General features: G+C 38.7%; 2 protein-coding genes across 2 annotated transcripts in view; both read right to left on the bottom strand.

The window, feature by feature from the left end:
- Positions 1 to 3378, bottom strand: part of LOC124278323 (transmembrane protease serine 7-like) — a 72943-nt gene extending 69565 nt beyond the window's left edge. The window contains 1 exon segment of the mRNA XM_046714045.1: positions 3230 to 3378. Within this exon segment, the coding sequence (XP_046570001.1) occupies positions 3230 to 3272 (43 nt within the window). The 5' untranslated portion in view covers positions 3273 to 3378.
- Positions 3321 to 4127, bottom strand: LOC124278359 (extensin-like). Its single transcript, XM_046714082.1, has one exon. The coding sequence runs from the start codon at positions 4125 to 4127 to the stop codon at positions 3321 to 3323; it is 807 nt and encodes a 268-aa protein (XP_046570038.1).
- Positions 4128 to 17288: the final 13161 nt, after the last annotated feature.

Raw genomic sequence — 17288 nt, 5'->3', positions numbered from 1 at the left:
TATTGCTGGAATATTGCAAAAAGCAGCATAAAACTAAACTCACCAACTCACTCCACCCAATCCTTAATGGAAATGCAGAGGCCTTAAATCAAGCAAATCTTGAATTTCTACAGGTATGAATCTCCAATCTCAATAGGGGGTATTTTTCTATATAATACCATCCAAAAAAAGTAGGGGATATTCCATTTTGCGAGCATACCACTAGCCACTGCCAATGCATATGAGAAAAAGCAATATATATCCATACAGATGAAACATTCCCAAAGGAATGGAATAAATTGTCACATTTTCCCTTAATTTCTCTTCATCATCTGTTTCCTCCTTGGCTTCATCATTTGCATTTTATCAATCTTGTAAATCCAATATCCCTACTTTTTTTGAACGGTATATTTAGTTTCTTGTTTCTGACATAAATTATACGTTTTCAAGCAGTCTAGGTTTTAATTAAATGCATGAAAAACTATGGACAGGGTTTTAGAATTAAGTATGAAAATCAAGGGACATTCTCATAACCCTAATTAATAAAGATAAGACTTTGCCAGTATCCAGTTTCAAATACTATAGCAGCAAGTCTCAAATAATCAAGGAACCCCCACAAGTTGGAATACTGCTTAACAGTAGGTTGTCTATGGCATGCATGAGATACCTGTCAAGAAGCGATGCCCTCTATTTACTTGACCCATGACATCAATATTGAGGCAGAGACGGTCCCACAATAACAGAAGTTAGGTGTAAGAGGGCCACGCAGTATTTTTATATGTTTATCTCTTTAACGCCTTTCATGTATGATTTGAATGAAAAGATTCTACTGGATGCATAAAAGCAAAACAATCGTATCTGGTTAAGCAAAAGACGACAAAAACATTTGGCATGGAATCCACATCTGGGCATGTGTTGTCAGTCATGAGCAATTAGCTTCGACCATAACTTCCTTGTATTCGCCAGGGTTCTCTTTCCCAGAAACCATTTTTGGAGAAACAGAAAACGTGACTGGAGCTAAATGATGGACAGCAAATAAATAAAGAACAAACAAAAACACTTCCCCCAAACACACATGCTTCTGAAGATAGCACAGGACAGAGCCATGGATTGTTTCTTGAGAATACATGTGCAATTAATATCACACATTCAGACACAAACGGGAAAAGATTGACATTTTACATCTAGAATGACTGACTGAGTTTGGTTTTACCGCTTTCACAATATTCCAGCAACATCAGCTACTTCACACATTGTACCCATGTTGTAACCCGGTCTTCGTGTTACTGTATAGGCTACCCCCACCGCCTCTTTAGAAACAGGACTGGGCCCTGTTTCACAAAGCTATCGTAGCTACGACTGTTGTAAGTCTACGTTACTGTATAGGAGTTACGACAGTCGTAGCTATGATAGCTTTGTGAAACGTGGCCCTGGACAAGCAAAGAGCTGATAGACAATAGCAGGTTTAGAAATTAAAGTTTGGTTTCATTTCACCATAAAGTTTCATTGGTTTAAAAAGTATGCATGAAATACATTTGTGATGTAAGCCCCATGTATGTGACCCAAACATGCAACAAATGGAAAATGTCTGTATCAAGAAACCATATCGAGCTGTCACTCTCAGTACGGATACTTCCTGGATTGTAAAACTACACCATGTTAATAATCATACTTTATCTATTCGAATAATTGTGTAATAATCACTCTAATGTTGGTAGAACAGTACTGATCACTAATTTGTCATATTCCTGTCTGAACAATTACATGTCAAATAAAAATACTTTGAGTAATAGTAAGAAATTTCTGCTAAGATCAGAGTTCACTACACCACTGCGCCATACTGAAATGACATCACCAAGCTGCACAGGATGTCATCTCGTACAGCAAACTGCTCAAGATTTTAAAAATCAATTAAGATTCACGTAAATAAATAGTCATTTTTCCTCACATTAAATACAGATTATTTATCTGCTGCTGCCAGGCACAATCAGTATCTTGTTGGGAAGGCAGAGAAGTTGATAGCTTCATGAGTGATACAGTCAAAAAGGGAACATCTCACTTGCAGCTCTCAACGCTTTTACAGATACAGGTTCGCAAGAGCAGATAAAATACTCTATGCCTTACATGAAACATGGGAAATAAAACTGCTGTTTATTACCAGAATGTAAATAAATGGATAGAGGAATTCTGCTGCTCTAATGCATAAGTGAAGAGTGATGCAGCATTAAGATCAGAAGTAAAACACTTTTTTACATATCCCTTTTTTATTTCACTCCATATTTTCAATGTCTAAATCTTGTGCTAATTGAGTTGGTGCAACTGTACTGTAAAATATTTACAATAGTGTTTCACATGAACTACACAAACATAATTTCTTTATAGTCGTGAAGTACACAAACATAATTTCTTTATAGTCGTGAAGTACACAAACATAATTTCTTTATAGTCGTGAAGTACACAAACATAATTTTTTTATAGTCGTGAAGTACACAAACATAATTTCTTTATAGTCGTGAAGTACACAAACATAATTTCTTTACTTTTATAGTTGTGAAGTACACAAACATAATTTCTTTATAGTCGTGAAGTACACAAACATAATTTCTTTACAGTTGTGAAGTACACAAACATAATTTCTTTATAGTCGTGAAGTACACAAACATAATTTCTTTATAGTCGTGAAGTACACAAACATAATTTCTTTATAGTCGTGAAGTACACAAACATAATTTCTTTACAGTCGTGAAGTACACAAACATAATTTCTTTTATAGTCGTGAAGTACACAAACATAATTTCTTTATAGTCATGAAGTACACAAACATAATTTCTGACACAAACATAATTTCTTTAGTCGGAAGTACACAAACATAATTTCTTTTTACACAAACATAATTTCTTTATAGTCGTGAAGTACACAAACATAATTTCTATATAGTTGTGAAGTACACAAACAAAATTTCTTTATAGTCATGAAGTACACAAACATAATTTCTTTTATAGTAAATAATCTACATGGAATTAAAGAATGAGTTAACGTGTACTCTTACATGACATTTATACATGAGGAGCAACATACTACTTTCCTGACTTAACAAAATTGATAAAATTGATTAAATTTGTAACAAAAATTGTTAAAGTAATTTAAGGTGAATGAACACCATTAACTCTGAAAACATGAACTAAAAAATTAATCAACTCTTCAATTTCAAATAGAGAAGTGTCCCAAGTTTAAGGGAAATAGTATTTACCCCACAGATTGCCTGGTAGTCCCAGGAGAAAGGGCCAGTCCATGATCAAGTGAGCGTGTAGCCTGGAGCTATATGGTATCCTGACATGCTCCTACACAGTGAGAGGGAGAATGGCACCACTGACTAGCATGGGAGGCAGCAGGGCTATGAATGACAGCTTCCTCAACACTGGCCGCAGTGGCAGACAGAGGCCCTCACAGGAACTACCCACGCGACTTGCTGGCAGCACCAGATGGGAGGGAGGCTCAGTCCACTGAAGGGGGCTGGGGATTGAGGGGCCACTGAAGGGGGGTGGGGATTGAGGGGTATGTGGAGTGGACATAACAGTCCACTGAAGGGGGCGGGGGATTGAGAGGGTACATGGAGTGGACATAACAGTCCACTGAAGAGGGTGGGGATTGAGGGTGAGGTGAATGGGGATTGAGGGGTCCACTGAAGGGGTGGGGATTGAGGGGGATTGGGTGGAGTGGACATGGAGTCCACTGAAGGGGGTGGGGATTGAGGGTGTAGGTGGATGTGGACATAACAGTCCACTGAAGGGGGTGGGGATTGAGGGTGTAGGTGGATGTGGACATAACAGTCCACTGAAGGGGGTTGGGACTGAGGGCATAGGTGGATGTGAGCATAACAGTCCACTGAAGGGGGTGGGGATTGAGAGTGAATGGAGTGGACATAACAGTCCACTGAAGGGGTGGGGATTGAGGGGCCACTGGAAGGGGTGGGGACTGAGGCTGTAGATAGATGGATGTGGACATAACAGTCCACTGAAGGGGTGGGGACTGATGGCGTAACATAACAGTCCACTGAAGGGGGTGGGGACTGAGGGCGTAGTATGGATGTGGACATAACAGTCCACTGAAGGGGGGTGGGGACTGAGGGTGTAGGTGGATGTGGACATTGTAATATGATGCATGATGCATATGAATCTCCATGAGAATGGTGTAGATGATGGCTCTTCCTATGGTTTCAAATGAAAGTGATTGATTTTTAATATGTGAATGTCAAGGCTAATTACATGTCATATTTAAATCACTCAAGGCATACACATTAAGATTTAACATGATGAAGGAAATTGTATTACTGTCTCACTGGAAGTGAAGGAGTGCTTGACTTAGAGACTATTGACCACATGTCACTGAGAGAACAAAACTGACACTGAGTCTCACTGCTGGGAGTCCAACAGGTGACAGCAAGTGAAAGCATTATCCGCTGGGCCATAACAGGTGCTTCCGATTGCCAACACCACCGCCTTACCCACTGAAAGCCTCCTTTTTCAAGCAATGGTATTTCTTGAAAGAAAAGGGTAATTCCTCAAAGCAGTTGAGTCATCTACTGTAAAATTCTCACTTGAGTATTTTATGTAGATGTTAGTGTTATACAACACACCAGTGACGTAAAGGGTAAACAAAACTCTATATGCTGGTGTAAAACAATCCGGACAATTAAATGAAATCAGTGACATGTGACATGTGCATGTCTTAAGTGAAATTCTCATACATACAGTAACTGATATTTTAAAGAACAAATAAACTTTTGTTTTTTGTACTCTTTTAACCATTACATATGAAAGACTTGTGGTTAGTCTTAAGCGGAACACCAAATTCATACTTAAAAAACTTGTGGTAAATTAATACCGAGCGATTAAAAGCTGCCAAAAAGTCGTCTGCTTCACTCTCACCCGCCAACGAAACCACAGACAGGTTACGTAACTCTGTCGCCAGAGGCACTGCAGCGAACCGAAAGTGATATTATGTGAGGAAGGATTTTCAGTTAGTTGTATATAAAGTGTGTAATAAGCGTGTCACTTTGCTGATTTCTCGACATTTTCATGGAGTAAAAAAAATCAAAACTACTTACCAGTTGTAGTAAAATATGTATATGATTGATGACCAAAAGGATTTTGCATGACACAACTTGTAAAATAACGATTTCTTCCACTGACGCAGGAGGTGGGGTCGAAGTGACAATATTGACAATTTCTTGCTACATTCACGTGGTTAACGTCCACTCACCACTACGTAAATACTAGTCAATCTTCTTCCTGTAACCGTTAGTTATGTCCATTTTGATATAATCCACATTATTATTATTCTAGTTTTCATGCCACTGAGCATCACAGGACTCAAAACAGAAGGAAAAACTTGCTATGTGTTACCAACCCACCAAAGAAATTTCTCTGACTCATTCTGGCAACATCCCCTCTTTCACTGTATCATTTCTTCATGCTTTCATGTTTACCAAAAACATATGGATCTAGATGCGTCAAATGTCTACACTTATTTAACTACTTTGCACAGAATTTCTGAGAAACCGATTGTCTTGCATCACATTCAATGTCAAAGTAATCATTTATGTGCAAGGTCCACAAATAATTATGCTGTTCATCTTCAGTGTAGTCAAATAGTGAGGAACTTTCCTCCATGTTTCCAAGGGAAAACACTCTTTTCATGATCAATACCATATCTGACACGACTCTCACACAGACCTTCAGACAACTATCCAGAATCACATATACAGTGAGTGAGTGAGTGAGTTTAGTTTTACGCCAAACTCAGCAATATTCCAGCTATATATGGCGGCAGTCTTTAAATTATTTAGTCTATAACAGACAATCCAGTGATCAACGGCATGAGCATTGATCTATGCGATTTGGATACGATGACGTGTCAACCAAGTCAGCGAGCCTCACCACCCGATCCTGTTAGTCGCCTCTTACGACAAGCATGGGTTACTGAAGATCAGTTCTAACTCGGATCTAGATTGTCTGGTCCAGACTCAATTACTTACAGACTGCCGCCATATAGCTGGAATATGTGTAAACTAAACTCACTCACTGTATGTGTGATTCTGGATAGTTATCTGAATTCGAAGGTCTGTGTGAGAGTCGTGTCAGATATGGTATTGATCATGAATAGAACATTTCCCCAACCAGGCAGTAAACACAGGCCTAAATGGGGGAAATTTCCACACTATTTGACTAAACTGAAGATGAACAGCATAACAGATGAACAGATGAACAGAAGACTCTTTCCAGACTCCTTCATATCATTTATTAAAACCTGGGTACGAAATTTAATATGTGAGAGTGCCAATTACATTAAAATCATAAATGTAAAGTTAGTTTAAAGTTTCTGGGTCATGGGGGCCATACTTGGAACTGATTTTCTGTCAAAATGCATTGTGATAATGCATGTCACATGAAGACTGTTAAAAATGCTGTTTACAGTATGATTCACAAATTAAACCTGACAACACAGAAACTGAATATGATGCTACCAGTCTCAATGAAAAGGAGGTAAACTTTGTAAATTGGAATGACTTATTATCAAGCTCATGTCAAAATCACCTTCACTGAGATTAAAGATGGATCAAAAGTATCCTCGTTGGAACACTTAAATTTGTCATGGAACAGGGTGGTGGATCCAGGATTTTGAGTGAGTGAGTGAGTGTGAGTTTAGTTTTACGCTGCACTCAGCAATTTTCCAGCTATATGGCAGCGATCTGTAAATAATCAAGTCTGGATAAGATAATCCAGTGATTAACATCATAAGCATCGATCCACGCATTGGGATATGATGACATGTGTCAACCAAGTCAGCGAGCCTGACCACCCAATCCTGTTAGTCGCCTCTTATGACAAGCATGGGTTACTGAAGTTCAATTCTAACCCGGATCTTCACGGGTCTCCAGGATTTTGAAAAGGATGGGTGAACATAATACCCATATCAAAATAAACATGTAAGATTAAAGTAAAAAATATATATGTAAATTTATTAGGAAAAATATACAAACTTAAAATGCTGACCCAAAATGTGTGTTGTTCCAGGTTCCGTCTATCAACAGAGCCACTTTTCAAAAACTTCTTCAGCTAACTCAATTGACTTGTTACGTAGTTTCCCCAAAGACCTAACGGCCTGACAACTTGTACTAACTGACCAACTGACTGATACTGACAATATGAACATGATTCAATTAATGGCTCGTACTACTGTCACATCTCATTTGTAACAGTATATTGCTGTGTCAGCACAAAAGTACAAACCTTGTAATTATAGCATAAGTAATAAAAACCATCAGAGTAGGGAGCTGACAAAACTCCCAACGGTTTTAACAGGAGAATAACAACTGCATCAGCCCATCATATTTGCAGTTTGCATTCTCGAAGGATGAATGACGCTGTTCCAAACTCCGCAACAATCCATTGGTGCTAAGTGTGGGCTCCTTGCTCCATGACTCCACCTCCCCAGGGCTCCTTTCACCTTGACCATGGCTCCCCAAGGCTCCTGACATCAAGGAGCCATCACACTCCATCACAATTACAATGTAGGATACGGTGCAGGCTGAATTCATCAGCAAAGTGATGATTACTCAGCGACTTTCTTACATCGCTTACTCTTCATATTTTACAGACCACTCAACTTTTGATGGTGTCATTTTTATTTTCCCACGATATACAAAAACTGATGTTCATGATATGTCAAGAGTATATTAACATATATATCTGATTATCCCTATCACAAACTGAGTATTACATTGAAACCTACATATATGGCTGCGGTAACACTTTTGTCGCATTTGACTTTAGAGAAAGTATTGCACAGGTTATAATAACTATCCTCACCATTTTAATTATATGTGTAATATTATTGATACAAATTGCCTAAACTCTTATGATTTTTATTTTTACAAAAGTAATGGTGTGTCCATGCGTGTAGACACAAGGAATCAGTATGGCATTAAAGCCCAGACTTCAGCTTGACGATCAAACAATTTAACCACAAAGCTATGTCATGATTTCATAAACAGGACATCAATTGTTTTCTCTGACAAGACAATACTGGAGTAGATTACCCATGTTTTGTGTGGTATCTGATTGATAATACATGGGCTAATAACAATGGATGAGCAGAGCAAACAATACCAACCTTTGAATGATGTATGCAAACTGATGGAAATGTAAAAATCTCAATTTTTAAAAATGAATTAAAAACATTAATGATTAGGCCAGACCAATTTTAGTTCTTGTTTTACAGATTTTTGTCCTCAGAAAACCTAAAGGCAGGAGGGAAAAATAAAAATAAATAAAATTACCAATCAAAGTAATATTCCTTCTAAATACTAAAAGTATTTTACTTTATGAAAGTCTAATTTATGAAGTGTAAATGGGGCAAAAAACAATCTGAAAAACAATTTCTTGTAAGTTTACATTTTTGGCCAATAAAAACATTAGCATTTTATTTTTTGAGCAGGGAAAATTATTTTTTTTTTTTTTTCTTAATCTTGAAAAAAATATGACAGACGGATCCGTAAAACAAGAAAGAAAATTGGTCTGGCCTGCAACTAAAAATTAGATGCAACCAAATTAATACAATGTGTGCCACACCTTCATCTTTGTTAATAAGCCCAGTAACACCCTAGTTGATATGCCCTGTAACACCCTAGTTGATAAGCCCTGTAACACCCTAGTTGATATGCCCTGTAACACCCTAGTTGATATGCCCTGTAACATCCTAGTTGATATGCCCTGTAACACCCTAGTTGATATGCCCGGGTGTATGGCTGACATTTAGTGTACGATATCGTTTTCTTACTGGTCACCAGAAAAAAGTTGCTGAAAGTGTAACCCATAGATAAGCCAACCCCCTTCTACAGGCTGCTTTATTTGGTCTTCAAAATTATCTTATCTACCGCAATATACAGTATGTGCTATCTAACTTCCAAGATGATTTATCAACCTAGTTAGTATTTATCAATTATCAACCATTTATATGTCAAACGGTACTGAAATCGCTGAATAATTGTTTGATTACAAAATATAAAAACAACAACTAAATTTCGATCTAGGTTTTCAATATCAGTTTATGACAGCGACATGTGCAGCCATATTGTTTGCATTGTAGATGCTGCTTCACGATAAGCTTTGCAATATGCTCTCACTATTGTATGTTTAATATTTCTATCTTTTGAATACACTGGATGAATTACTCAGGACAATACTACTTCTAATAGGTGCACGGCAGGGTGGATCTCAAGACAAAGCCTTTTTTAAAGACGGTCATGTGACTCTTTCTACACCAATAAAAATATAGATAATTAGTAAATGTAATACAATAATCTATGTTTATAACAAACATGCATATAACCAACTGATGGATATAACAAACTTATTTTTTGTCCCAACCACATCTATATTCTAATCGAAATGCAATCTATGGTTAACATAAACTAAACTTAGAGGTTCTTTTGTGTTCGTTAAAACCATACTTTACTGTTATCCCTGTAACAATGTAGTTGATATACCTTTTAACACAATGGTTGATATGCCTTATAAAACCCTAGTTGACACAAGTCTATATACACACGGAAGGGGGTGAAACGGGACTACAACAGTGTGGAGCCTCACCATGTTAAAGACACCCAAGTCTATATGCTCCATAACACCCTGGTTGATACACACGGAAGGGGGTGAAGCGGGACTACAACAGTGTGGAGCCTCACCATGTTAAAGACACCCAAGTCTATATGCTCCATAACACCCTGGCTGATACACATGGAAGGGGGTGAAACGGGACTACAACAGTGTGGAGCCTCACCATGTTAAAGACACCCAAGTCTATATGCTCCATAACACCCTGGCTGATACACATGGAAGGGAAGACACCCAAGTGAAACGGGACTACAACAGTGTGGAGCCTCACCATGTTAAAGACACCCAAGTCTATATGCTCCATAACACCCTGGCTGATACACACGGAAGGGGTGAAACGGGACTACAACAGTGTGGAGCCTCACCATGTTAAAGACACCCAAGTCTATATGCTCCATAACACCCTGGCTGATACACACACGAAGGGGGAAGGGTGAAACGGGACTACAACAGTGTGGAGCCTCACCATGTTAAAGACACCCAAGTCTATATGCTCCATAACACCCTGGCTGATACACACGGAAGGGGTGAAACGGGACTACAACAGTGTGGAGCCTCACCATGTTAAAGACACCCAAGTCTATATGCTCCATAACACCCTGGCTGATACACACGGAAGGGGTGAAACGGGACTACAACAGTGTGGAGCCTCACCATGTTAAAGACACCCAAGTCTATATGCTCCATAACACCCTGGTTGATACACATGGAAGGGGGTGAAACGGGACTACAACAGTGTGGAGCCTCACCATGTTAAAGACACCCAAGTCTATATGCTCCATAACACCCTGGCTGATACACATGGAAGGGTGTGAAACAGGACTACAACAGTGTGGAGCCTCACCATGTTAAAGACACCCAAGTCTATATGCTCCATAACACCCTGGCTGATACACATGGAAGGGGGTGAAACGGGACTACAACAGTGTGGAGCCTCACCATGTTAAAGACACCCAAGTCTATATGCTCCATAACACCCTGGCTGATACACACGGAAGGGGGTGAAACGGGACTACAACAGTGTGGAGCCTCACCATGTTAAAGACACCCAAGTCTATATGCTCCATAACACCCTGGCTGATACACACGGAAGGGTGTGAAACGGGACTACAACAGTGTGGAGCCTCACCATGTTAAAGACACCCAAGTCTATATGCTCCATAACACCCTGGCTGATACACACGGAAGGGTGTGAAACGGGACTACAACAGTGTGGAGCCTCACCATGTTAAAGACACCCAAGTCTATATGCTCCATAACACCCTGGCTGATACACACGGAAGGGGGTGAAACGGGACTACAACAGTGTGGAGCCTCACCATGTTAAAGACACCCAAGTCTATATGCTCCATAACACCCTGGCTGATACACACGGAAGGGTGTGAAACGGGACTACAACAGTGTGGAGCCTCACCATGTTAAAGACACCCAAGTCTATATGCTCCATAACACCCTGGCTGATACACACGGAAGGGTGTGAAACGGGACTACAACAGTGTGGAACCTCACCATGTTAAAGACACCCAAGTCTATATGCTCCATAACACCCTGGCTGATACACACACGGAAGGGGGTGAAAGGGGACTACAACAGTGTGGAGCCTCACCATGTTAAAGACACCCAAGTCTATATGCTCCATAACACCCTGGCTGATACATATGGAAGGGTGTGAAACGGGCTACAACAGTGTGGAGCCTCACCATGTTAAAGACACCCAAGTCTATATGCCCCCACAACACCCTGGCTGATACACACGGAAGGGGGTGAAAGGGGACTACAACAGTGTGGAGCCTCACCATGTTAAAGACACCCAAGTCTATATGCTCCATAACACCCTGGCTGATACACACGGAAGGGGGTGAAACGGGACTACAACAGTGTGGAGCCTCACCATGTTAAAGACACCCAAGTCTATATGCTCCATAACACCCTGGCTGATACACACGGAAGGGGTGAAACGGGACTACAACAGTGTGGAACCTCACCATGTTAAAGACGTCAGGCACCCCTCATAAATATGTCAAATGGTAAAGTAGGCAAAATTCTTCAATTTGTTTTTGACAAGAGTAATGAGTTAGACAAGAGATTTCATTAGAGACATAATTGCGTTCACCTCCTTCCCTCCTCTATAAGTCTTCCTTCTCATACCTCTTCAGCGGGTGTCTTGCTATTGCCTGAGACATATACAAAATCTGTAAACAGTTTGTGAAAATTCAGTGAAAAATAACAAAAATACTTAAAAATGTAAATGGTCGGAAAAATTGTGTTATGCAGTTCTTTCATAACATCCAGATGTCAGTTAATGAAGCATAAATAAGGAAGATCATTAGCTAAGAGTATTTGTTTACCTGCATTTTTAAAAACATTTAACTTGTGATTTATCTGTGCCTGGTATGTTACTGAATAGAAAGTGAAATTTGGAAATATCAATCCAAATTCACCCACAAGAATTAGAATATTATGTTATTAAGCAAGGAAAAATATAATACATTTATATCACCAGAGTCTAAATAAAAACAGCAAGACAAAAGATAACATCCTCACAAATTCATATAACATATCTTTGTTTGTGAGTAGTCAAATTACACACACGCTAATGGAAGTCAGGTACTTTCCGCTTAACAGACTCTCCAGATAAAGTATCAAGAAGACCTACTCAGACCCTAAGAGCATGAAAGGCTACCACTGATGTGATACTTCATGTTATGTTTAGTCGTATCATATCCTGATACATAAACGCCACGATGGCTCCTTGCAGGCTTCTCTGTGGAAGATTCCACACCTGCCTGCTTGGACCTTCATAAACCATCATTCCTATGGCATCAAAGAAAGACCAAAACAAATTGACAAACAATTACACATTCAGAAAAGGTTTTTTCTTCTAATACTGGCCCTAAGAGGGCAATAAGCTCAATATTATTTCCAGGCTTATAAGTAAAATATTATCTCTTGGGGCTATTTTCACTATTGCGATTGGTCTGCAATATTAGCCCACACTATTGCAATAGTAGGCAATTAATGCAATAGCATTGCAATGAATGCAATAATATTGCAAGAGTAGTAAACCAACTTCAAGGTCCAACAATTATATAAATCAATGTAATAGATAAAGTTTAAACTCAGATGTTCTGAGTTTCAGCCATTTTCCTCCATCAATACTCAAAGCTGACTTTGTGTGCTGGCGATTAGGTGCCTGACTCTGAGGGTGTGGGTTCGAATCCCGGATGGGACTCAACCCAAACAACAGTACTAGAATCTGTACTTTACTAAGAAAGTGTAATCCCAAATTTAACATATGTTACATTTGACCACTTTCTAAATGGCATTGTGTTATCAAAGTTACTTGTCTGGCTAATTTGTTGTCATTAAACACCACTCACATGCTGCAATATTCCAGCACATGACAGCTGCTGTATGCTCAACTATGGACCAGACAATCCAGTGATTGATAATATGAGCACAAACACAGAAAGTAGTGACCTACTCCAAAGAAATTGGTTGGTTGGATTGCCGCACTCATTACAGCTATATAGCGGTGGTCTGTAAATAATCGAGCTTGGACCAGACAATCTAGTGATCAACACCACCAGCAGCAATCTATGCACACAGGATACGATGACATGTGTCAACCAAGTCAGTGAGCCTGACCACCCGATCCCATTAGCCTCTTATGACAAGCATGGGTCGCTGAAAACCAATTCTCACCGGGATCTTCACGGGGTCACTCTGATCAAGCAGTGTTTCCGCCAGCATGTTTTACAGCTGGACATTGTGACCAGCTAGCATTTCAAATACTGGTCATTTGTAAATTTTACCAGTCAAGTGATCACACTTTTCATTGAGCACGAGACCTTGCATTCTAACAACCAATCAGAAATGTAGAGAGTATCGCAATGCGTCAATGCTGATACTTTTAGCCTGGGGTTTTCCAAAACTGCTATTTTTTATTTGACAACACTTCCATGTCATTGTGAATACGTTATCTTTTTCGAGTAGAAATGATATTGACAGAAGTATTTAGAAAATTGATTTTAAAATTTGCAATCCGGTATATACCGGAAAACAGAAACACTGTCAAGACTCCTAAGGTTATTTGATAAACTAATATAATATAAATATATATTTGAATTCTGATTTTACTGACTTTTAATAGAAAATAAAAAGAGAACATTGGTGGATCTTCAAGATATAGGTATGCAGGTGTATATCCGTGTCAAATAATTTCTATTATGGCTAGTAAAGATAGAGCTAGTAAAGAAAAGGGCTAGTAAAGATTTGTAAGACTAAGGTTACTGTTACTTCCTGAAAAATATTTATGAAGATATATGTGAACCACTGATCATTATTTGTCATCATCAACCATGAAGATATTTAGCCACAGTCATTTATTTGCTGTTTCAAAGCTGATCATGAGTGAGTGAGTGAGTGAGTGAGTGTGGTTTCATCGCACGTCACTTATAGCAATATTCTAGCAACATCGTGGTGAGCGGTACAAGAAATGGGTTTCACACATTATACCCATGCGAGAACCAAAACTGTGTTTTCAGATGTACGACTGAACGCTTTAACCACTAGGCCTTTCACCGCCCCCTTCAAAGCTGGAACATCCTGAAACTTTGGAAACAGCACAGAACTACCTGAACAGACATTACCAGAACAAAAAATACTTTCAGCTAAACATGATTTATATATATTCTGGCAAACACAAATTATAGATTCATTTTTTCACAAACAACCTCTTTCAGGAAATCTTTTTACGAACCCAAAAAATGTTAGTAATAAATTTTAGATGTCTGAAGAAGTACAAGAAAGAAAAACAAACCCATTTCTGTATATTTTAACAAATTAACCTTTTTCTGCATCTGAGAAAATCTGTACATCAAGCTCATGAGAAATATTCTGACAGATAGGCCCCTCCAAACACCAGCCTCTCATCGACATTTACTCACCGTTGGATTATCTGTCATGGAAGAGGTTCATGGGAGCCTTAATCATCTCTGTAAGCTGTCACTCCCTGCCCCAAAATACAACTGATTTACCAGATCACGACTCCTGCAGGCACTCCATTACTTAAAGCAGCAGATATTATTTCACACTATTATCTATTAACTTTCAATATCAGAGTAGGAAAATAAACTTTACCACCCTGTGTCCCCACCATATTGTTTCTAGATACAATCAGGGGACAGATTTCCCCAGGGACTCCAAGTTGGAAGCTGAGATGTAGATTCTGAACATCAGCATGGAGAATTACCATGCCTGCGACACATACAGCTGTAGAGTGATACACTGTCACAGAATAGCATTATTGTAAAACAACTGCTTCACATGACAAAACGGAGCAATCCAAAGACGTACAACCCCAGGGATTTATCTAGGATTTCAAGCTAAGTCCCGATGCCAGGAAAGCTGAGGGAAAAATATCCAATTTTTTTCAAAATTGAGATTTATTAAATTTATTATTTTCAGACACTCGTGATATTTTGACATTGCAATGAATCTGTCCATGATTCTTGGTGTCAGATTCAAATCTTTGCGTGCATATAGGTTTCACCAAAATGGTAATGTCGAAATGACTAAATCTGTTAGAAAATGTCTAAGCCTGCGTCACGGCAAGCTTTTAAGCTGCCACATTAACTGCATGGTATTACTGAAATACTACTCAAACATAACTCACTCAATGTCACAGAATAACAGTGATTTACGACTGTATCATATGGATATATAAATTATCCCAGATTTTGCACTGGTAAGTGTATCAACGTTTCATGCTGCAATCAGAATGTTTCAGTTCCAATACAGTTCCACATGATGCTTTCATCAATGAAGTCTCCAAGTTAGTTTACACTTATTCACACAAGAAAATGTTCTTCATGTATGGAACTACCCTAGTCTTAAGTGTGATGATCAAACTCTTAAACCACAAGGCTATGCCATGATCTCATAGAAAGAATAGCAATTGTTTTCTCTGACAAAACAATACTGGCATAGATTCCATGTACAGTTATATTTTGATACTGAAAATATATATTGATTGCATAAACCAAATACCCTGACTCAAAATTACAGCTTCACATGCAATAGTTTATAAGTACTCTTGTTTTTGTTTATAAAGTGAGTGAGTGAGTGAGTTTAGTTTTACGCTGCTTTTAGCAATATTTCAACAACACTGAGGGACACCAGAAATGATCTTCACACATTGTACCCATGTGGGCAATCGAACCTGGGTCTTCAGCATGATGAGCAAACGCTTTAACCACTAGGCTACCCCATCGTCCCTTTATTTAAAAAGAAACAATAGGACTGCAAACTTGAACTTTGGGACTCCTTAATTCTTCTAGATTTCTTGCAGTGTAAAAAAAATAAGCACCAAAAAGTATCCAATTTCCCAGTGCATATTGTATATGTACGTAGTTCATAAATGACATTGTTTTATACACATACCATCATTAAAATAGTTTGTCAGCTTTCAATGAAGGAGTAATTTATTCACATCACAGCTCTCATTAGCTGAGTGGAGGTACTCTGGAGTCTGGCTGCATGGTTCTAATCAGGACAATGTATACCAGACCGGCCACTCTATGGTCAAGGGAGTCCTCAACTCTGGTCTATATCATGCAATTATCCTTAATGACCTTATACCTAGGTGATATATGTCAGCGTATATGAGCCCTAATGGGAATACATACACAATACAACTCTGGTAGATATAACTCTGGGTAATATCATGTAAATATCCCTAGTTTTCATAAACTAGGTGATATATACCATTGTATATAAGCCCTAATGTCAATACATACACAATACATATTATGACACCACCTCACACATGGTGAGTGAGTGAGTGAGTTTGGTTTTACGCCGCTTTTAGCAATATTCCAGCAATATCACGGCGGGGAACACCAGAAATGGGCTTAATACATTGTACCCATGTGGGGAATCAAACCGGGTCTTCGGTGTGACGAGCGAACGCCTTAACCACTAGGCTACCCCACCACCCCCACACATAGTGAGAGGTCATAAACTGAACTGAACTCTGCTGGTGGTCAAGGAGTCCACAGGTCTGGTCTATGTCCTGTAATTAGTACTAATGCTATCACACTTAGGTGATATATGCTGGTGGATATAAGTAATATATCACATCAAATTACTACATAGCAGGAATTCCTGCTAGTCTTGTAGACATGGAATAAAAATTGTTCAAATTCCTTCCCCTGTACAGTAATACCTTGAAATACCAGCATGTTTTCTAAAAGTAATATTACATAAATAATTATGATATTGTATAGTTTTAAAATGTTACACAATATCACTTTACAATGAGTTGATAATTTAAGCAAACATGCGTAAATCAGGAAGATAGGCTGGATAAATGTCTGGATTAACCTGTATAAACTTATGTCTACAACATGTAAAACTAGCCATAACTGTAAGCATATTTGTCCTGCAACAACAATTTTAAACAGAAGGAAAGAGTTACGCCTTAACAGCCCATGTGTCAAACAGGGAAGTGCCAAATTCTCCACATCGATGTTCTGACACATGTTTTGGAAAAATACACTTATCCTCAAGGAGTTAACTAAAATGATCATCCTGAAAATTTTAATAAGCCAAATGTATACCTTTGGCTGC

Source organism: Haliotis rubra, unplaced genomic scaffold (genome assembly GCF_003918875.1).
Source record: "Haliotis rubra isolate DU_JTF1 unplaced genomic scaffold, ASM391887v1 Scf235, whole genome shotgun sequence".
Lineage (NCBI taxonomy): Eukaryota > Metazoa > Mollusca > Gastropoda > Lepetellida > Haliotidae > Haliotis > Haliotis rubra.
Note: the sequence above shows the minus strand (reverse complement) of the source record. Positions and strands in the feature narration are given on the sequence as shown.